Here is a 23,309-nt window from a genome sequence, read left to right as displayed (position 1 = left end):
AACAGCAGGGCCGGGGCTGGGGGTATCCAGGGGTCGGGCCAGGGGTATCCAGGGGTCAGGCCGGGGGTATCCAGGGGTTAGCCCGGGACGGGGGTATCCAGGGGTCAGCCTGGGGCCTGACCAGTCTGGGCTGGGGGTATCCAGGAGGATACAGCTAATCAATTCATTAAGGTACAGACAATGTGAGTGGACAGAGCTTTAAGCACAGGTTAAAGAGATGGGTATTGTTTCCAGCCAGGACAGTTAGTGAGATTTTGCAAATCCAGGCAAGTTGTGGGGGTTACAGATGGTGTGACATGAACCCAAGATCCCGGTTGAGGCCATTCTCACATGTGCAGAACTTGGCTATCAGTCTCTGCTCAGCGATTCTGCGCTGTGTGTCGTGAAGGCCGCCTTGGAGAACGCTTACCCGAAGATCAGAGGCCGAATGCCCATGACTGCTGAAGTGTTCCCCAACAGGAAGAGAACAGTCTTGCCTAGTGATGGTCGAGCGGTGCTCATTCATCCGTTATCAGTGTCTGCATGGTCTCCCCAGGGTAGACATTATGATGACGGATGAATGAACACCTGTGCTTAAAGTCCTTTCCACTCACATTGTACCTTAAGGAATTGATTAGCTGTAAAGACTCACATTCCAATCATTATGCATGTAAATTGAGTTTGTGTCTTTGTGCCATTTTTACGACCAGAACTCGTAGCCACCTGACGAAGGGACAGGCTGTCCCGAAAGCTTGCTGCGTTTGCTACAAATAAATCTGTTTGGATTTAAACTGGTGTTGTGGGATTTCTTTCTGTTTTACCTCAGTCCAACGCCAGCATCTCCACATCATGACTACTATCAGAGTGGCCAGAGCCAGTCAGTGCCAGCCCAGGGGCGGGGTCAGAGCCAGCACATGGGTGGGGTCAGACAAGGAGGCGGGGTCAGAGTGAGTCTGAGGCAGAGCCAGCCCAGGGGTGGGGTCAACACCAGCCTGGAGGCAGGGCCAGAGACAGCCCGGGGGCAGTGTCAGTGCCAGCCGGGGAAGGGGTCAGAGGCAGCCAGGGGGTAGGGTCAGACAGGGGGACAGGGTCAGTGCCAGCCCGGGCCCGGGTCAGTGCTAGCCTGGGGGCAGTCAGAGCCAGCCCGGGGGCAGGGTCAAAGCCAACATGTGGGTGGGGTCAAAGCCCGGAGGTGGGGCCAGAGACAACCCGGCTGCGGTGTCAGTGCCAGCCCAGAGGCAGGGCCAGAGGCAGCCCGGGAGTGGGGTTAGTGCCAGCCCAGAGGCAGGGCCAGAGACAGCTGGGGGTGGAGCCAGAGACAGCTGGGGGCGGGGTCAGAGCCAGCCCCGGGGGCGGGGTCAGAGCCAGCCCCGGGGGCGGGGTCAGAGCCAGCCCCGGGGGCGGGGTCAGAGCCAGCTCGGCGGTTGAAAGCTGCGGTCTGGAGCTCTGTTGTGCGGTTGCGTGATAGAGAAGGAGGACGTAATAAGGAAGGGCGGCGGGCTAACGGTCAGTGCGGGAGCCGCTGTGTGAGCTTCGGTCGGTAACTATGGGTAACCGGGTGGCCCGGGAAGACTTTGAGTGGGTTTACAGCGACCAACCTCACACCGAGCGCAGGAAGGAGATCCTCGGTAAGGAGTAACGGCCATTGGGGCTGGGGGAGCTGCTTCCTATCCGTCAGGCTGCAGTCAATGGCGGCAAGGCCGGGGGAGGAGTGGGGGAGAGAGAGACGGATGGCCCGGGAATAAATCCCCCTCCCCGGAACTTGATGGGGGGAGGGGGGTTAGATACGGAGTGTTGCTGTGTGTGTGGGGTTTGGGGGGGGGAAGGGTAGGGAGTGTTGCTGTGTGGGGTTTGGGGGGGGTTAGATATGGAGTGTTGCTGTGTGTGTGGGGTGGGGGACGGGTAGGGAGTGTTGCTGACTGGGGGTTGGGGGGTGGGGGACGGGTAGGGAGTGTTGCTGTGTGTGTGGGGCGGGGGGGTGGGGGACGGGTAGGGAGTGTTGCTGTGTGTGTGGGGCGGGGGGGTGGGGGACGGGTAGGGAGTGTTGCTGACTGGGGGGTGGGGGACGGGTAGGGAGTGTTGCTGTGTGGGGCGGGGGGGTGGGGGACGGGTAGGGAGTGTTGCTGTGTGGGGTTGGGGGGTGGGGGACGGGTAGGGAGTGTTGCTGACTGGGGGTTGGGGGGTGGGGGACGGGTAGGGAGTGTTGCTGACTGGGGGTTGGGGGGTGGGGGACGGGTAGGGAGTGTTGCTGTGTGGGGTTGGGGGGTGGGGGACGGGTAGGGAGTGTTGCTGTGTGGGGTTGGGGGGTGGGGGACGGGTAGGGAGTGTTGCTGACTGGGGGGTGGGGGACGGGTAGGGAGTGTTGCTGTGTGGGGCGGGGGGGTGGGGGACGGGTAGGGAGTGTTGCTGTGTGGGGTTGGGGGGTGGGGGACGGGTAGGGAGTGTTGCTGACTGGGGGTTGGGGGGTGGGGGACGGGTAGGGAGTGTTGCTGTGTGGGGCGGGGGGGTGGGGGACGGGTAGGGAGTGTTGCTGTGTGGGGTTGGGGGGTGGGGGACGGGTAGGGAGTGTTGCTGACTGGGGGTTGGGGGGTGGGGGACGGGTAGGGAGTGTTGCTGACTGGGGGTTGGGGGGTGGGGGACGGGTAGGGAGTGTTGCTGACTGGGGGTTGGGGGACGGGTAGGGAGTGTTGCTGACTGGGGGGTGGGGGACGGGTAGGGAGTGTTGCTGACTGGGGGTTGGGGGGTGGGGGACGGGTAGGGAGTGTTGCTGACTGGGGGTTGGGGGGTGGGGGACGGGTAGGGAGTGTTGCTGACTGGGGGGTGGGGGACGGGTAGGGAGTGTTGCTGACTGGGGGGTGGGGGACGGGTAGGGAGTGTTGCTGACTGGGGGTTGGGGGGTGGGGGACGGGTAGGGAGTGTTGCTGACTGGGGGTTGGGGGGGTGGGGGACGGGTAGGGAGTGTTGCTGACTGGGGGTTGGGGGGTGGGGGACGGGTAGGGAGTGTTGCTGGTTGGGGGGTGGGGGACGGGTAGGGAGTGTTGCTGACTGGGGGGTGGGGGACGGGTAGGGAGTGTTGCTGACTGGGGGTTGGGGGGTGGGGGACGGGTAGGGAGTGTTGCTGACTGGGGGTTGGGGGGGTGGGGGACGGGTAGGGAGTGTTGCTGACTGGGGGTTGGGGGGGTGGGGGACGGGTAGGGAGTGTTGCTGACTGGGGGTTGGGGGGGTGGGGGACGGGTAGGGAGTGTTGCTGACTGGGGGTTGGGGGGTGGGGGACGGGTAGGGAGTGTTGCTGACTGGGGGTTGGGGGGTGGGGGACGGGTAGGGAGTGTTGCTGACTGGGGGTTGGGGGGGTGGGGGACGGGTAGGGAGTGTTGCTGACTGGGGGGTGGGGGACGGGTAGGGAGTGTTGCTGTGTGGGGCGGGGGGGTGGGGGACGGGTAGGGAGTGTTGCTGTGTGGGGTTGGGGGGTGGGGGACGGGTAGGGAGTGTTGCTGTGTGGGGTTGGGGGGTGGGGGACGGGTAGGGAGTGTTGCTGTGTGGGGCGGGGGACGGGTAGGGAGTGTTGCTGTGTGGGGCTGGGGGGTGGGGGACGGGTAGGGAGTGTTGCTGACTGGGGGTTGGGGGGTGGGGGACGGGTAGGGAGTGTTGCTGACTGGGGGTTGGGGGGTGGGGGACGGGTAGGGAGTGTTGCTGACTGGGGGTTGGGGGACGGGTAGGGAGTGTTGCTGACTGGGGGGTGGGGGACGGGTAGGGAGTGTTGCTGACTGGGGGTTGGGGGGTGGGGGACGGGTAGGGAGTGTTGCTGACTGGGGGTGGGGGACGGGTAGGGAGTGTTGCTGACTGGGGGGTGGGGGACGGGTAGGGAGTGTTGCTGACTGGGGGGTGGGGGACGGGTAGGGAGTGTTGCTGACTGGGGGTTGGGGGGGTGGGGGACGGGTAGGGAGTGTTGCTGACTGGGGGTTGGGGGGTGGGGGACGGGTAGGGAGTGTTGCTGGTTGGGGGGTGGGGGACGGGTAGGGAGTGTTGCTGACTGGGGGGTGGGGGACGGGTAGGGAGTGTTGCTGACTGGGGGTTGGGGGGTGGGGGACGGGTAGGGAGTGTTGCTGACTGGGGGTTGGGGGGGTGGGGGACGGGTAGGGAGTGTTGCTGACTGGGGGTTGGGGGGTGGGGGACGGGTAGGGAGTGTTGCTGACTGGGGGTTGGGGGGGTGGGGGACGGGTAGGGAGTGTTGCTGACTGGGGGTTGGGGGGTGGGGGACGGGTAGGGAGTGTTGCTGACTGGGGGTTGGGGGGTGGGGGACGGGTAGGGAGTGTTGCTGACTGGGGGTTGGGGGGGTGGGGGACGGGTAGGGAGTGTTGCTGACTGGCTCCAGTTGTTCCCATTGAGATCCGTGGGCTGATGATGATATATATCTTGTCCCTGTCGGGGCGGTGTCATGTTGCTCACTGCGACACGCTGTTTAAAAACCCTGCTGTAGAAATCCCTCCGGATCAGGCGGGGGGGAAGTTTGGGTTGCTGTGAAACTCTGGGGGAAAAGGCCGACAGATGGTGCCTAATGAGGAAGAAATAACAAGTCCTTTCCCCAGGCTGGGTGTAACAGTCCCGGTGGGATTATAGAGACTGTGTGGGGCCATTATATATTTCCGGGCCTGACAGGAGATATAACACTGTCTGAACTCAGTAATAAAACCCTCCTGAGCGTTCATGTTGTGGAGAGTTGGGTTGGATTAATCACTTAGCCGATGACGACGGACCTTTTTCATTCTGTTTGGTCTTTTTAGTTGTTTTTTTTCTCAAATTGGCGGCCACACCCATGGTTGAGAACCGTTATTCCCTGTAGAGAGAGGGAGGGCGGACCAACTCATTACGGAAAAAAACGCTATTTCCGTTGATAATCCTGTAAGCAGTTCACCCAGATCACATTCTCTTCCCCCTCCTTCACTCCTGCTATAACAACTTTGTGTCTCAAGCATTTTGTAAACTGTTAGCTGTAAGTGACTAATTTCCCGATACAAATTTGTAAATGTTGAATTTATGGGTGTTGCCAGATTATTGGTGTTATCATTCCTCCTCGGGTTTCATATTCATTTAGCAGCAGCTCTCTTCCCACACCATGGCCATATGTGGAAATTGATCTGCAGTTGAATGCTGCTGGATTGTCAGGCAAATTAAATTCCAAAATAAGTATCACCAGGAACTGGGTTACAACCATTTGGGCGGTGTCAAATGATTTTAAATGAGTGCGTATTGCTTTCTGGAACAATAATCGATTTAACAAGGTTTGTTTTTTGTAAGGATTTATTTGGAATTCCTGTGCTTGGAACAAATCCTGTCAGTTTAGGCATACAGCTGTTACTTAGGATTCATACAGCTAGACCTTTTTGAGCATTTCTGATCGTGGGAGCACTCATTACCTCCAGGTCACCTTTTGGAAGCCATGTCCTTTCATCTTGTAATTCTGTCCTTGTGCTAGGAAACCCATGTTCCTTCCCTGTAAGCTTTTAAGGTAGTGCATCTAGAGATAAGCAAGTTGATGGTGACCAGTAAACTAAATGGTTGGGATTTCTACAGGAAATGAATATTTCAATTCCTTAATACAGTGCAAAGGTGGCCCAGAGAAGTGCACATGAATGCAGGTACTTAATTACTTTGACATAAATTGTACAATATTGTAGCACCAGCCTGCATATTAGAAAGCTCCATTCTGTAGCAGGAAAATGACATGTTTGGTGCAATTGCCTTGACTGCAGATTCCTTCCATTGGGGAAAATAGAAATAGCTTGTGTTGTTGTAGTGTAGACATTTGTACACTAGTTAATTCATAGTCAGGGTTTAATGTAGTGTTTTGGTCCATGTCTGCACTGACCATCTACCTATTCTAATCCAGTTCCACAGACCTTGGTATGTAGCCCTTTTTTTGCTATGGTATTTCAGATGATGATCTCAAATGCTTTTTTTAAACATTGAGGGTTTCTGCTTTTGACTTTCAGTGAGATTCAGATTCTCACTATCCTCAGGTCCCCTCTATCTCCTGTCCCTTCTCTTGCTGGTGGCCATGGGTTTGGAAGATGTTTCTAAGGAACATAAGAACTAGGAGTAGGCTATCTGGCACCTCGAGCCTGCTCTGCCATTCAGTAAGATCATGGCTGAGCTTTTTGTGGACTCATTCCACTTACCCACCCACTCACCATAACCCTTAATTTTTGAACAGTTGAGAAATTCATCTATCCTTGCCTTAAAAACATTCAATGAGGTAGCTTCAACTGCTTCACTGGGCAGGGAATTCCACAGATTCACAACCCTTTGTGTGAAGTCCCTCCTCAACTCGGTCCTAAATCTGCTCCCTCTTATTATCAAGGAACCTTGATTTTCTGTCATACTTCCTGTAGATGGTGAACACAGCTGCCATTGTTGGTTGGGGATTGAACGTTTGTTGAAGGGTAGCAGCCACAAGGCTGCTTTGTCTGGAACAGTTTCAAGCTTCTTGTGGTGGTGATGCAGCACTTAACCAGGCAGGTAGAGTATCCACTGCACTCCTGAATTGTAGATGGAAAACATGATTTGAGGAGTTAGGAAGGAGTTATCTGCTGCAGGGTTCCTAGTCTTTGATCTACTTTAGTAGCCATTGTATTAACATGGCTTGCCCAGGTCAGTTGCTGGTCAGTGGTAACTCACTCAATGGTATTAGTGGGGGATGTTGTGATAATGCCATTAAATATCTTAGGGTGATGGCTATATCTTTCTGGAAATGGTCAGTCCTGTAAATGTTACTATTTTTGTCCTAGTCTTGCTACTTTTGTGCACTAACTGATTCAGTATCTTAGCAGTTGAGTCTAAATGTTTACTCATTTTCAAGAAGAAAAAAGTAGTTATAGCTCTTTAGGGCTAAGGGATGTGGTGGGGGGCTAATTGGGATACTGAATTTTATGATCAAAATGAATGGCAGAGCAAGCTTGTGTTGCAAGGTGGCAGTGCTTGCTGCTGTGATGCTGCAAAGAAGGGGCTTTGCATTGGTCAGGATTCAAACACTGGCCTCGCATGGCAAGTGAGAATTCTGCCACTGAACACAGCTTGGCTCCTTGTGGTTTTATGACCCTGGTGCAACCCAAACTGAGCATCAGAGCAGGTTATTGCTGAAAAAGTGCTGTTAATGACCACCACATTCATCACTTTACTGGTGGGAATAAAATGAGACAGGATTTGTCCTGTTTCTTATTGCTTTAAATGCCAGCTTCTCCATGCTGAAATGTTCCCACCCAGGCAGCATCCTAGTGCTCTAAGGCAATCACATCCTTCCTATAGCAGTGACCAGAACTGTAACAGTACTCTAGCTGTGGCCAGATGAATCATCACTGCTCTTGTATTCAATATTTAGTTTCAGTATTTTGTATTAAACACTCAAATATATTTATCATGCCTATATATGCTGTGTTTGTGAACCCATCTGTCTCCTCAGCTGAGGAAGGAGCAGCACTCAAAGCTCATGGTTCCAAATAAACCTGTTTGACAACACAAGGATAAAGTCTGACTTGCTATGTCCACCCCAGTTCAATGCCAGCATCTCCACACCTTGTATTCTATGCCTTGGCTAATGAAAGTAAGTGGCCTGTATGCAATAAAAATTGGTTCTAATCTGAAATTGAAAGTTACTTCCTGATTTTTGTGTGGCTTTTTTTTTGTTATTTGACTTTGAGCTGATCAACTTGCAGCAACCATAAATTGTTAACCTTGTATAGCCAAACAACAATGTTGGAAGGCTGTTGCTTTGGTCAGACTGAGCTTTGAACAGAACTATCAATGTTAAATGCAGTACAGAGTCCTCGAGTTCAGTCATGCTATGGGTGCAGGGTGCTCAATGAGAAACTTGCAGTCTGATTAGTTACTATATTAATTGGCCAAATCACCAATGGGAGCCTCTGATTGCAATCTTGCCTCTATCCCAAAACTGTTTGAACCTGTCTTCATGTAATTCCATTCTTCTCTCTACAGTCAGTATAGACATTTTCAATTGGTCAGTATTCACTTTTTAATATATGTATCAGTGTGTATGCAGCTTCAAGAGCGATGGAAAGGTGGTAGGAATGGAGGGTCTTAATGACATTACTGTTACTAGAGAGGTGGTGCTCGACAGACTGGAGGGGCTGATTGTGGACAAGTCCCCAGGACCGGATGGAATGCATCCGAGGGTTCTGAAAGAAATGGCGGAGGTGATAGTGGATGCCTTGGTGGTTATTTTCCAGACGTCGCTGGATTCCGGGGAAGTGCCGGAAGATTGGAAATCGGCTAATGTTACGCCGTTGTTTAAGAAGGGTGCCAGGCAAAAGGCGGGGAATTATAGGCCTGTTAGTTTAACGTCTGTGGTAGGTAAAATGTTAGAATCCGTCATTAAGGAGGAAATTGCGAGGCATCTTGAAGGGAATTGCTTGATAGGGCGGATGCAACACGGTTTCATTAAAGGGAAGTCGTGTCTGACAAATTTACTGGAGTTCTATGAGGATGTGTCTAGGGCAGTGGATAGAGGAGAGCCGGTGGATGTGGTCTTTCTGGATTTTCAGAAGGCGTTTGACAAGGTACCTCACAAGAGGTTATTGCAGAAGGTCAGGGGACATGGAGTTGGGGGTAGGGTGTTAGCGTGGATAGAGGATTGGTTGTCAAATAGGAGGCAGAGAGTGGGGGTCAATGGGTGCTATTCGGATTGGCGGTTGGTGACTAGTGGGGTGCCCCAGGGGTCGGTGCTGGGGCCTCAGCTATTTACCATTTATATAGATGATCTGGAGGAGGGAACCGAGTGCAGGGTGTCGAAATTTGCTGATGACACCAAGATTGGGGGAAAGGCAAATTGTGCGGAGGGTGTGGAGAGTCTGCAGAAGGATCTAGATAGGCTGGGCGAATGGGCCAGGAAATGGCAAATGGAATTTAATGTTGGCAAGTGTGAGGTGGTCCACTTTGGTAGGAAGGACTATTACTTACGTGGCGAAAAACTGCAGCAGGCGACGGTGCAGAGGGACCTCGGGGTCCTTGTGCATGAGTCGCAAAAACCCAGCTTGCAGGTGCAGCAGGTGGTCAGGAAGGCAAATGGGATGCTGGCCTTCATAGCGAGGGGGATTGAATATAAAAGTAGGGAGGTCTTGCTGCAGCTGTATAGGGCATTGGTGAGGCCGCAGCTGGAGTACTGTGTGCAGTTTTGGGCGCCGCACCTGCGCAAGGATATTTTGGCCCTGGAGGGAGTGCAGAGGAGGTTTACTAGGCTGATACCGGAGTTGAGGGGATTGAGCTATGAGGAGAGGCTGAATAAACTAGGCTTGTACTCGTTAGAGTTTAGAAGAATGAGGGGAGATCTCATTGAGACGTATAAGATGATGAATGGGATGGATAGGATAGAGGTGGAGAGACTCTTCCCGCTCAAAAAAGACAGTAGGACTAGGGGGCACAGCCTCAAGATAAAGGGGAGGCGGTTTAGAACGGAGTTGAGGAGGAACTTCTTCACTCAAAGGGTGGTGAATCTCTGGAATTCTCTGCCCGTTGAAGTGGTGGAGGCTGCCTCGCTAAATATTTTTAAGAAGCGGGTTGATGGGTTCTTGATAAGAGAGGGGATTAAGGGTTATGGGGAGAGGGCGGGAAAGTGGAACTGAGCTACAACAGATCAGCCATGATCTTATTGAATGGCGGGGCAGGCTCGAAGGGCTAGATGGCCTACTGCTGCTCCTATTTCTTATGTTCTTATGTTCTTAAGATTGCCCCACAGACATTTCCATACAGGAGTGAAGCATGACCTGTTAATTTCTTCCCAAGCTGGTTGCTGACTAACTACAGATTTTTTTTTTGTTTAATCCTGGGCTAAGACTTATCCCCACCTTCAATCCATTAATACTGCTTCCACCTAACTAACACTGAGACGTCTAGTATATTAACTTTTTCTAACTTGTCCTCTCAAACAAATTATTGACATATCAGCCTGTTTGCCTAACTGTCTGAACAGAGCCAAGTGTGGCAACAATAAGAATTTTGTATCCACATTTCCTTGCCCCTCTTCACACCTGTCCCCTCCCTCTCTCCCCTGAACTTCTCAAGCCTGTACTTAAGAGCTTGCCTAAACCCGTCCACTTTTCAAAGCCTTGAGCCAAACTCCTCTCCCTCTTGAAAGCTGTTGGATGCCAAGTAAATACAAACTGAGTTGGCAAGATAAACTAGATTCCATTATGACTTGAGGGACTAACAGATCCAATGAAATGTTTGGAGCCTATAAAAAAAAAACAAATGAGCTGTTGAAACTTGTCAGGAATTTAAGTTCCATGTAGTTGACATAAGAACTAGGAGCAGGAGTAGGCCATTTGGCTCCTCAAGCCTGCTTCGTCATTCAGTAAGATCATGGCTGATCTTTCCTTGGACTCAGTTCCACTTACCCACACACTCACTATAACCCTTGATTCCTTTACTGTTCTTTCTTCGGTGGTTGGTAAGTTAATGGAAAGAGTCCTGAGAGAGAGGATTTATAACCATTTGGAAAGATGTAGTTTAATCTAGGATAGTCAGCACGATTTTGAGGGGTAAGTCCTGCTCTGTTACCACCTCCAAAGAATTCAATCATAAGTGTGTAGATGGTAAAGCAGTTGATAGAACATAGAAAAACAACAGCACAGACAGGCCCTTCAGCCCACAAGTTGCACCAATCATATTGCTACCTACTAGGCTTATCTATAACCCTCAATCCTATTAAGTCCCATGTACCTATCCAGAAGTCTCTTAAAAGACCCTATCAAGTTTGCTGCTGCCGCCTTCTCCACCGATGGCAGCTGATTCCACTCACCCACCACCCTCTGAGTGGAAAACTTACCCCTGACATCTCCTCCTGTACCTGCTCCCCAGCACCTTAAACCTGTGTCCTTTTGAAGCGACTGTTTCAGCCCTGGGGAAAAGCCTCCTGAGAATCCACCTGATCTATACCCCTCAAGATCTTATAAACATCTATCAGGTTGCCTCATCCTTTGTCTCTAAGGAGAAAAGACTGAGCTGTCTCAACCTAGCCTCATAAGGCATGCCACCCAATCCAGGCAACATCCTTGTAAATCTCCTCTGCACCCTTTTGATAGCTTCCACATCCCTCCTGTAATGAGGTGACCAGAACTGAGCACAGTACTCCAAGTGGGTACAAGTGATGTCATATACATGGATTTTAGTAAGGTGTTTTGATAAGTAGCCTCATGAAGAAAGTAAGGAAGTGTGGGATAGAAGGAAATTTGGCCGATTGGATAAGTAACTGGCTGTCTCGTAGAAGACGGTGATGGTGAAGGGAAAATCTTCAGACTGAAGGCCAGTTACCAGTGGTGTACCACAGATCAGTGCTGGGTCCTCTGCCATTTGTGATTCTTATCAGTGACTTGGAAGTGGGGGCTGAAGGGTGGATTAGTAAATTTGCTGATGACTCCAAGATTGGTGAAGCAGTGGATAAGGTGAAGGGCTCTTTTAGGCTGCAAAGAGACATTGATAGTATGCAGAGCTGGGAAGAAAAGTGGCAAATGGAATATAACCCTGATAAAGTGTGAGGTGATTCATTTTGGTAGGACAAACTTGAATGCAGATTAGTGTCAACAGCAGGGTTCTAAAGAACGTGGAGGAACAGAGATTTTGGGGTTCATTTCCATAGATCTCTGAAGGTTGCCACTCAACTGGATAGAGCCATGAAGAATGCTTATAGTATGTTAGTGTTTATTAATGGGGTTTGAGTTTGTGGATATGCCAGTGTTGGACTGGGGTAAACAGTAAAAAGTCTGACAACACCAGGTTTAAGTCCAAACTTAAACCTGGTGTTGTCAGACTTCTTGCTGTTTGAGTTTGAACCATTCGGTTATGCTGCAGCTATATCAGACCTTGGTGAGACCACATTTGGAATATTGTGTGCAGTTCTGGTCACCTCACTGTAAGAAGGATGTGGAAGCATTGAAGAGAGTGCAGGAGATTTACCAGGATGCTGCCTGGTTTGGAAGGTAAGTCTTATGAGGAAAAGTTGAGGGAGCTGAGAGGTGACTTAATAGAGGTTTATAAGATGATGAGCGGGATTGATAGAGTGGACATGCAGAGACTATTTCCTCGGGTGGATGTAGCTGTTACTAGGGAGTATAACTATAAGGTTCATGGTGGGAGATATAGGAGGAATGTTTGAGGTAGATTCTTTACTCAGTGGTTGGGGTGTGGAATACACTGCCTGCTGTGATTGTGGAGTCGGATGTTTTGGGAACTTTCAAGCGGTTATTGGATAGGCACGTAGAGGACACCAGAATGATGGAGCATGGGATAGCTTGATCTTGGGTTTGGACATAGCTCAGCACAACATCAAGGGCCAAAGGGCCTGTACTGTGCTGTTCTATGTTCTAAAAATTTATCTATTGTTGCCTTAAATGCTCAATGAGGTAGCCTCAACTGCTTCAGTCAGCAGGGAATTCCACAGATTCTCAACCCTTTGTATGAAGTTGCTTCTCAACTCAGTCCTAAACCTGCTTCCCCTTATTTTGAGGCTATGTCCCCTAGTTCTAGTTTCACCCACCAGTGGAAATAGCTTCCCTGCTTCTATCTTGTCTATTCTCTTCATAATCTTATCTTTCTGTAAGATCTCCCCTCATTCTTCTGAATTCCAATGAGTATAGTTCATTCCACTCAGTCTCTTCTCATAAGCCAACCCTCTCAACTCCAGAATCAACCGAGTGAATCTCCTCTGCAGTGCCAGTATATCTTTCTCAAGTAAGAAGGCCAAAACTGTACACAATACTCCAGGTGTGGCCTCACCAACACCTTATACAGCTGCAACATAACCTCACTGTTTTTAAACTGCATCCCTCTAACAATGAAGGACAGAATTCCATTTCCCTTAATTATCTGCAAACAAACTCCTTGAGATTCCTGCAAAAGGACACCCAGGTCCCTCTACACAGCAGTGTGCTGCAATTTTGTTACCATTTAAATAATAGTCCACTTTGCTGTTGTTCCTACCAAAATGGATGACCTCACATTGAATACGGTGTTGGTAAATCTGCCAGACCCTTGCCCATTCACTTAGACTATCTATATTCCTTTGCAGACTTTCAGCATAGTTATTGCTGTAATCTGATTTGGTGATACAGCTTCTGGTAGTAACTTGGAAGCTAAACATTTTTGGACATTGCAAGAGACTGATCTAAACTAACTCTAGGGCCCAATATACTGTTGGTAAGCTGCAAGTATTTAATTGCCTAGACTCAAATGCAAGTTTGGAGTATGCTTTTGCTTGTAAGGCATCTGATGTCAATAGCAATCTTGAATGTGGAGGGTATGTTTTGAGTTGTATTCCTTCATGTAATGTGGTTGTCACTGACTAGATAAGCATTTATTGTCCTTAAAGTGAGCTGCCATCTTGGAACTGGTAAGTACACTGTCAAGAAGTTAACCCTGGTGATATTTATGTAACGATATGGAGATGCTGGTGTTGGACTGGGGTAAAGAGTAAAAGTCTCTAACACCAGGTTAAAGTCCAACAGGTTATTTGTAGCAAACACCACTAGCATTCGGAACTGGCTGTTCCTTCGTCAGAAACAACCAATTCTGAAAGCTAGTGGTTGCTACAAATAAACCCGTTGTGGAGAGACTTCTTACAACATTTATGCAAGTCAAGATAACGCATGGCTTGGAGGGGAACTTCCAGGTGTGATGGTGCCAGATCAGAACCTCAGTGTATTATGAAGCCAAGCTTGATCCCAACGTTTTTTTTTCTTTTCTGACATAATGTGAGGATAGGATGTTTTGATCCAGGTTTGCACTGATTAGGGAGCTTTTATTGAAGCAATTTAAGTTAACTGTCATTACAAATGAATTAACTTAACCTTTACTAAAAGATCTCAGTTCTAACTATTCCTCAGTTCCAATGTAGCAATATTTCTCTGACTTCAAACAGGTATACTTGCTTTAACCTTATTTTTTTTAAAGTTTGAGACAGTCTTATCATAAATTCCAGACTTCTGTTTAACTAGCTCCATTCAGCAACTGCCCTTTGAAATGAAACTGATTCTCCTTCCATTACTTAAAATAAGAAAACTCTCAGCCTTCTATTAAATAAATGCCTGCATAGCTAAAATGAGTAGCTTAACTGCATTCCTTTCCAGACAAACTGTTTCTGTAGAAAAACAGTCTCTTAAAGCAGTTCCCCCTTGAACATAAAGTATTTTAATAGTAGAGTATCATCAGTTTCCATACATCTGCTGCCCTTCTAGATGGCAGAAGTTGTGGGTTGAGTTCTGCAGTACATCTTGTATTTATCTACTGCTGCCACTGTCCTTTTTGAAAGAAATTAGTCCCTAGCTCCAAGTACCCCAATCTTTCCTCATAGTCAGAATTCTTTCTGGTGCTCTGGCAGTTGTGACCAGAACTGTACCCATAACTCTTGTGAACCATTCTAGTGTAAAATTGCTGCCCTGATGCAGCCTAATCTTGTACAGGATTGTAGTGTGTATGAATGACCCCTGCTCTGTCATTGCTTACTATTAACTTTCCTATGATAGAGCATCTTGTTTTATATATGGGATGTGGGCATTGCTGGCTGGGCAAGCTTTTATCCCTTTTTCATGGTTTTGAGCTGCTGCAATCTCATGTGCTTATGATACACCTACTGGATGTCTAAAGAATTGAGAATATCCCCACTTCTGACTGTGGTTAGGGAAGGATTGTTTAATGTAACTGAAGATAGTTGGCTTGTGATGCAACACTAAACCAGTTTCATTCTTGCCATTACTGATCACATTTATTCCAGATTTGATTTTAACAGAACCTGATGAGCATGACTTAAAGACAATAGCAGGAGTGGTTATGTAACATTGCTGCAACATAACCATGATTGAATGGCAGAGCAGACTCCTAATTCTGTTCCTATATCTTGTGAACTTCTGAGATAGCAGATTTAGAACATAGAACATAGAACACTACAGCACAAACAGGCCCTTCGGCCCACGAGTTGTGCCGATCACATCAACACCTACCAACCTACAGACCTATCTATAACCCTCAATCTCATTAAACCCCATATACTCATCCAGAAGTCTTTTAAAAGACCCCAGCGAGTTCGCCTCCACCACCACTGACGGCAGCCGATTCCATTCACTCACCACCCTCTGAGTGAAAAACTTACCCCTAACATCACTTCTGAACCTCCCTCCCCGCACCTTAAATCTGTGTCCTCTCGTAGCAACCATTTCAACCTGGGGAAATAGCCTCTGAGAGTCCACCCTATCTATTCCCCTCAACATTTTGTAAACTTCTATCAGGTCGCCTCTCAACCTTCGTCTCTCCAGGGAAAAGAGTCCCAGCTCCCTCAACCTAACTTCATAAGGCATGCCTCCCAGTCCAGGCAACATCCTTGTAAATCTCCTGCGTACCCTCTCAATAGCTTCTACATCTTTCCTATAGTGAGGCGACCAGAACTGCGCACAATACTCTAAATGAGGCCTGACAAGGGTCTTATAAAGTTGCAGCATTACCTCCTGACTCCTAAACTCAATCCCTCGATTAATGAAGGCCAGTACACCATACGCCGCCTTGACCACCTCCTCCACCTGCGAGGCCGATTTAAGAGTCCTGTGGACCCGGACCCCAAGATCCTTCTGCTCTTCAACACTACTCAGACTTCTGCCCTTGATAGTGTACTCGTTCATCCTGTTGGTTCTGCCACATCATCCTGACTTGGCTATCTATTTCAGTTTAAATCCCTATTGAGCAGCAGTGCAATATATGTGGTGTAAACCACCGCAGGCCAATTAGTAAGGGCAATTGAATTGGCTGTGTTTTGAGAAGAATACCTGTGACACTTTATGAAAATGAATCTGAGCTTTACTGCTTCCTTTTCTGAAGTTGCTATTTCTAGTGTTCACTGTTGCCAAAGAGCAAAGTCTAGTATGTGGCCATTTGTACAGGTTGCTCCTGAGGCTCCAGCTTTTAGCCAACTATGTAGCATTTCATCACACCCTCTTTCCCATTTTTGATGCAGGACACCACTATTCTATTCTCCTGAAAAAATGTGATCTATTCCTGGAAGGTTTCTATTGGCAGTTTAACAACTATTGCATACAAGACTGTTCAGTTTAGTAGTGCACTGAAAAATGTTCTATTCCTTCTACTTTTCACGTATCTGACCTCTACAGATATTCATTTTTAATAAAATTAAAACTGATTTATGTGGTTGACCTAAGCAAACATCAAGGATCATCCAGACTTGCAACATTGGTTCCATTCTCTCCAGATGCTCTCAGACCTGAGATTTTCCAACATTGAGTTTCTAGGCTCTTGTCTGGGAGGTAGCTTTTGTATGTACATCAGTGTTATAACTCTAACCAAGTTTAATACACTTTATTTCCAATTCCTGATCCCTGAGTGCAATCAGAAACTAGAAGCAGGAGTAGGCCATTTATAATCATAGCAGATCATTGAATTCAATATCCTGATCTCCTTCCTTCCTCCTCCCCTGCCCATATCTCTTGATCCATTTAGCCCCTAGATCTAGATCTAATTTCTTTAAATCACACAACAGTGATTTTGGCCTCAACTTTATGGTAATGAATCCCACACATTCTCAACCTCTGGGTGAAGAAGTTTCTCCTCACCACAGTTCTAAATTATTACTCCCTTATCCTCAACTATAACCCCTTGTCCTGGACTCCCCTGTCATTGGGAACATTCTTCTTGAATCTATCCTGTCAAACCCTGTTAAAATTTTAAATTTGAGATCCTTTCTTGCTCTTCTAAACTCGGAATATATTCTAACTAACTTCGTCTCTTAGTATGATGGCACTGCCATCCCAGGAATCAGCCTGGTAAACCATCACTGAACTCCCCTATAGCAAGGACACCAAAATTGCACAATTCTCCAGGTATGGTCTCACCAATGCAATGCAGCAAGGAGTAATCTAAAGGAAGCATGGATACATGCAAGCTGACCAATGGATAGACCTGAGTTGCAATTTGAGAATGGATGAGGTGCTTGCATGTAACCTAACATAAATGCCAATACTTTATGCCTCTTGCCTGATCCAAATGATTTAATCTGGAAGGGAGATTGCTGTAATTGAATTCAGTATTTTGTCTGTCAGATGACTGTATGTATGACTTGTGACTGAAAAATAGCTGCAGTCAACTCCCACAAAACATTCTTTGTGACATCAGCTGCTCTTGTCTTTTGTTCTTTCACAGAATTGAATACTTTGTGTTATTGAGTCTGAATTTGAGGGTGCCCTTCATCTGTGCTATAATGCTATCCAGCTGTCACTGGTCAGCCTATTCCAACTTTCCTAAGCAATCATCCATAAAATATAAGGACAGGAAATGTTACATGGTTCCTTGAACCTGCTCTGCCACTCACTATAATTGTGGCTGATGTTTTGCCTCATTGGCTTTCTTACTTGCTGTATAATCCCTTGCTCAAGTTCAAGAATCTATTAATCCCTGTTTCAAATGTAGTCTAAGAATGCCATAATCGTCTAGGTCAACAAATCCAAGATTCATAACCCTTGAACCAGTCAGTCCTAATGCTCAGCCCCTTGTCCTGAGGCTGCCTCTGTTACAATTAGATCTCAACTCCAGATCCCGTTTACTTCGCCTTGTATGGGAAAACCCTCATTCCAGAAATTCTCCTTGTCCTTCCTTGGATATATGCCCAGTTGTGATCTCAAGCTTTAAAAAATTCTTGTGCTGGCCTTCACTGCCACACTTTCTTATTGATTGCTGTACCTGTAACCTTTATCCATTCCTTTTTATTCTGAATGCCAAGGAGTAACTTTGCACATACCACAATACTCCATTTCCCACCACGTTGTCCACTTGCTTAAACCTGTTCATATCCCTTTCCTACCTATCTATCAGTAAATATGTTGGAAATTGAGGCTCCACATGCAAGAACATAAGAAATAGGAGCAGGAGTAGGCCAACTAGCCCTTCGAGCCTGCCCTGCCATTCAATAAGATCATAGCTGATCTGTCGTGGCTCAGTTCCACATTCCTGCCCTCTCCCCAAAACCCTTAATCCCCTCTCTTATCAAAAACTCATCAACCCGTGTCTTAAAAATATTTAGCGAGGCAGCCTCCACCACTTCAACGGGCAGAGAATTCCAGAGATTCACCACCCTTTGAAGAAGTTCCTCCTCAACTCCGTTCTAAACCACCCCCCTTTATCTTGAGGCTATGCCCCCTAGTCCTACTATCCTTTCTGAGCCGGAAGAGTCTCTCCACCTCTATCCTATCCATCCCATTCATCATCTTATACGTCTCAATGAGATCTCCCCTCGTTCTTCTAAACTCTTAACGAGTACAAGCCTAATCTATTCAGCCTCTCATAGCTCAACCCCCTCAACTCCGGCATCAGCCTAGTAAACCTCCTCTGCACTCCCTCCAAGGCTAAAATATCCTTGTGTAAGTACGGCGCCCAAAACTGCACACAGTACTCCAGCTGCGGCCTCACCAATGCCCTATACAGCCGCAGCAAGACCTCCCTACTTTTATATTCAATCCCCCTCGCTATGAAGGCCAGCATCCCATTCGCCTTCCTGACCACCTGCTGCACCTGCAAGCTGGGTTTTTGCAACTCATGCACAAGGACCCCAAGGTCCCTCTGCACCGTTGCCTGCTGCTGTTTTTTTCCACGTAAGTAATAATCCTTCCTACCATTATTCCTACCAAAGTGGACCACCTTGCACTTGCCAACATTAAATTCCATTTGCCATTTCCTGGCCCATTTGCCCAGCCTATCTAGATCCTTCTGTAGACTCTCCACACTCTTGGCACAATTTGCCTTTCCACCAATTTTGGTGTCATCAGCAAATTTCGACACCCTACACTCAATTCCCTCCTCCAGATCATCTATATAAATGGTAAATAGCTGAGGCCCCAGCACCGACCCCCCTGGGGCACTCCACTAGTCACCATCCGCCAATCTGAATAGCACCCATTGACCCCCACTCTCTGCCTCCTATTTTGACAACCAATCCTCTATCCACGCTAACTCCATGCCCCCGACCTTCTGTAATAACCTCTTGTGAGGTACCTTGTCAAACGCCTTCTGAAAATCCAGAAAGACCACATCCACCGGCTCTCCTCTATCCACTGCCCTAGACACATCCTCATAGAACTCCAGTAAATTTGTCAGACACGACTTCCCTTTAAGGAAACCGTGCTGCGTCTGCTCTATCAAGCAGTTCCCCTCAAGATGCCTCGCTATTTCCTCCTTGATGACGGATTCTAACATTTTACCTACAACAGACGTTAAACTAACAGGCCTATAATTCCCCGCCTCTTGCCTGGCACCCTTCTTAAACTACGGCGTAACATTAGCCATTTTCCAATCTTCCGGCACTTCCCGGAATCCAGCGACGTCTGGAAAATAACCACCAAGGCATCCACTATCACCTCCGCCATTTCTTTCAGGACCCTCGGATGCATTCCATCCGGTCCTGGGGACTTGTCCACAATCAACCCCTCCAGTCTGTCGAGCACCACCTCTCTAGTAACAGTAATGTCATCGAGACCCTCCAGTCCTACCACCTTTCCATCTCTAACATCTGGCAAATTATTCATGTCCTCTGGTTGTAAGTTTGTGACCCATTTTCCCAATGTTTTCAATCTGTTACCACAAAATCATGGAATTTTGTACAGGATCTGAATCAGATGTCTATTTGGGCAAATGAGTGTTGTATTTGCAGTTTTTCTATGCACTGCAGTCAATGCAGGATTCTTTGATCTCAAGTCGTCGTCCTCCCCCACTATTTTAATGTTTACCGTGTGTGCATATAAAGCTGAACAAATCTCTGTATCCAAGTCTGTGATGTTTCCTTGTTTTGCCCCTCTTGATGAGCCTGGGGCTTGTTTACATTCTTTATCTGTATGAAAGTTCTTGCTGTGTAGTTTCTTTAAACCTCCAGTTTTCTGGCTTAATCTCTATAGAATTGTATGTCATTTGTCTTTCTCAGTGGAATACATTGTCATCTTTTATCTGCCACTTTATCTAACAGCAATTTACCCAGTCCATTTTTTTGCAAAGACAGTAGTTTGATAACACTATCTCATTGTGGATTGAGGGGGTAAATAGGATTAAGGAGGTGAGTGCATGGCTCAAGGATTGGTGTGGGAGGAATGGGTTTGAATTCATGGGGCATTGGCACCAGTTTTGGGCAGATGCGACCAGTTCAAATGGGATGGCCTTTGAATCGTGCTGAGACCAGAGTCCTGGTGAATAGTATAACTAGGTCTGTAGATGGGGCTTTAAACTAATTTAGTGGGGAAGGTGCAGGGGTATGGAGAATTACAAAATCAAAAGTTAAAAGATGGTACAAGTGCAGGTTAATGTTGAGGACATTGCATTAGTTAAAGGAGTAGAGGGCACAGGAGAGGTTAGTAGCATTTCTACAAATGGGGTCCAGATAAAGGCTGGCATAAAGGCACTTTTTGAATGCTTTGTGCATTCAGGTAACAGTGAATGAGTTGATGGCACAAATGGATATGATCTAGTGGCCATTACAGAAAGTTGGTTGCAGGGTGACCAGGGCTGGGAACCAAATATCCAGGGGTATCAAACATTTAGGAAGCATAGACAGGAAGAAAAAGGAGGGCAGATAGCTTTAATAAAAGATAATATCAGGGTGGTAGTGAGAGATGATATAGGCTCCAGAGCAAATTGTGGTGGTGATGAATAGTAAGTGGAGAAAGTCACTGGTGGATGTGGTCTATAGGCCCCCAAATAGTAACTTTGAGGTGGGGCAGGCTATAAACAGGCAAATAATTGTGTGCAAAAACAGAATGGCAATAATCATGGGATTTTACCTGCATATTGATTGGCCGACTCAAGTTGGACGCGGTGGACTTGAGTTCTTAATGCTGTCGGGACAGTTTCCTTAAACAGTATGTTACAGAACCTGCGAGGGAGCGAGTTATCTTAGATCTGGTGTTGTGTAACGAGGCAGGTAGAATTAGGGATCTTCTTGTGAGGGATGGACTTGGGATGACTTCTGTTTCCGCATTCGTTTCTGGATAGAGGATTGGCTATCTAACGGGAAGCACAGCTGAAATAGGTGTTTTGCTGGTTGGCAGTTGGTGACTAGTGGCATGCCACAGGGATCATTGCTGTGTCTATGTATATGATAAACAGGTTGAGGCCAATCTGGAGGAGGGGGCTGAGCGTAGGGTAACAAAATTTGCTGATGACATAAAGATGAGTGGAAAAGCTCATTGCATGGAGAACGTGGAAAGTCTGCAGAGATTTGGATAGGCTGAGTGGGTGAGGCCCTGGCAGATGGAGTATAACGTTGGCAAATGTGAGGTTATCCACTTTGGCAGAAATAATAGGATGGAATATTATTTAAATGGTGAAAAGTTGCAACTTGCTACTGTGCAGAGGGACCTGGGGGTTCTTGTGCACGAATTGCAAAAACCCAGTCAGCAGGTGATCAAGAAGGCGAATGGGATGTTGGCCTTTATAGCGAGGGGGATAAATATAAAAGTAGGGAGGTCTTGCTGCAACTGAACAGGGTACTGGTGAGGCTGCAGCTGGAGTACTGTGCAGTTTTGGTCCCTGTATTTGCAAAAGAATATATTAGCCTTGGAGGGAGTACAGAGAAGGTTCACCAGGCTGAAACTGGAGATGAGGGGGTTAGCTTATGAGGGGAGATTGAATAAATTGGGCCTCTACTCATTGGAGTTTAGAAGACTGAGGGGGGATCTTATAGAGACATAAGATAATGAAGGGGCTAGATAGGTTAGAGGTAGAGAGATTCTTTCCACTTAGAAAGGATAGCAGAACTAGAGGGCACAGCCTCGGTGGGGGGGGGGGGTTGCAATTTAGAACAGATGAGGTGGAACTTCTAAGGGTGGTGAATCTCTGGAATTCTCTGCCCATTGAAGTGGTGGAGGCTACCTCCTTAAACATGAATAAGGTTTCAAGGTCGCAGGAGTGTACTAGCAGGTGGGAGGGTGGCTTGAAATGTGCATACTTTAATGGGTAGATAGATTTCTGAGACAAGAGAATTAAGGGTTATGGGGAGAAAGCGGAAAAGTGGAACTGAGCCACTTCAGATCAGCCATGATTTTATTGAATGGCGGGGCAGGCTCGAAAGGCTAGATGGCCTACTCCTGCTCCTATTTATCTTCTAATCTTGTGTAGAAGGCCATTTGACTCAAGTCTGCACTGGCTTGCTGAAAGAGCATTCCTACTAAAATGCCTATCTCTGTAACCTTGCACAGATAACAATCCAATTCCTTGTTGAATACCTCAATCTTCACTGCCTGGAAGTTTGTTCCAGACTCTAATCTTCAAGAACCCCAATTAGATAGCATGTTCATACAGTAGCACTGCTACCTCATAGCATCAGATGATTCAGTCACGAGTTTGCACATTCTCCCCATGGCTATATGGGTTTCCTCCAGGTGCTTCAGTTTCCTTCCACAGTCTGAAAGATGTGGTTAGGTGTATTGGCCATGCTAAATTCTCCCTCAGCATGCCCAACAGATGTTAGAGTGTGGTAACTAGGGGATTTTAACAGTTAATTCACTTGTAACTCTACAATTAAAAATTCTTCCTCCTTGTGTCTGGGGGATTTTGACCTACACGTTTGGGGGGGGGGGGGGGGGGGAAATCAGATGGACAGCACATTTTTGAGCTGACCAGAGCAAGTTGTACAATACCAGGCCTAGTACAATGAGTTGAGATTAATTGATAACTTTGTCATGAAGGCATCCCCAGCTAGCAGCAATCATGACTGCATTTTACATTGTTTTGAAGGAGAGAAACAGATCAGTAGAGGATCAATGAAGATGGATAGTAGAGTTTTGATAGATGTAAACATTAGTCCTAGAGTATCTGAGGAATTGATGATAGAAGGTAGGACCATGATGGATAAATTGTGATTTTTTTTTTCAGTATTTACTATCGAGGACAGAAGTAGCTTTAAATCAGAAAAGGGGAGGAGGGAGCTCAGGAAAATTACAGTTGCTACAGAAGTGGCATTGAGCTAATGGAGTCTGTAGGAGGGAGGGTTTCAGATACCTAGACAATTGGGGCTCATTCTGGGGTAGGTGGGACCCCTACAAAAGGGATGGTCTACACCTGAACTGGGGGTTGGGGGGGGGGGGAATGTGGAATTTGCCAATGCTCTTTGGGAAGGTTTAAACTGATTCAAAAGGGGGATGGGAACCTGAATTGTAGCTCCAGTGTACAGGAGGTTGAGCGTAGGGAGGTCATGATAAGGTTTCAAGGTTGCAGCAGTGTACTGGCAGGTGGGAGGATGGTTTGAAGTGTGTATACTTAATGCTAGGAGTATACAGAATAAGGTGGGTGAA

At 47.6% G+C, this 23,309-nt stretch overlaps 1 protein-coding gene across 1 annotated transcript in view; it reads left to right on the top strand.

The window, feature by feature from the left end:
* Positions 1-1,406: 1,406 nt before the first annotated feature.
* Positions 1,407-23,309, top strand: part of degs1 (delta(4)-desaturase, sphingolipid 1) — a 34,352-nt gene continuing 12,449 nt past the window's right edge. Inside the window, exon 1 of the mRNA XM_080193086.1 lies at positions 1,407-1,607. Coding sequence (XP_080049212.1) covers positions 1,526-1,607 — 82 coding nt within the window. The 5' untranslated portion in view covers positions 1,407-1,525. The remainder of the gene's footprint in view (positions 1,608-23,309) is intronic.

Source organism: Carcharhinus amblyrhynchos, chromosome 7, assembly GCF_965287045.1.
Source record: "Carcharhinus amblyrhynchos chromosome 7, sCarAmb.v2.hapA, whole genome shotgun sequence".
Classification (NCBI taxonomy): domain Eukaryota; kingdom Metazoa; phylum Chordata; class Chondrichthyes; order Carcharhiniformes; family Carcharhinidae; genus Carcharhinus; species Carcharhinus amblyrhynchos.
This window is presented reverse-complemented; position numbering and strand designations above follow the sequence as displayed.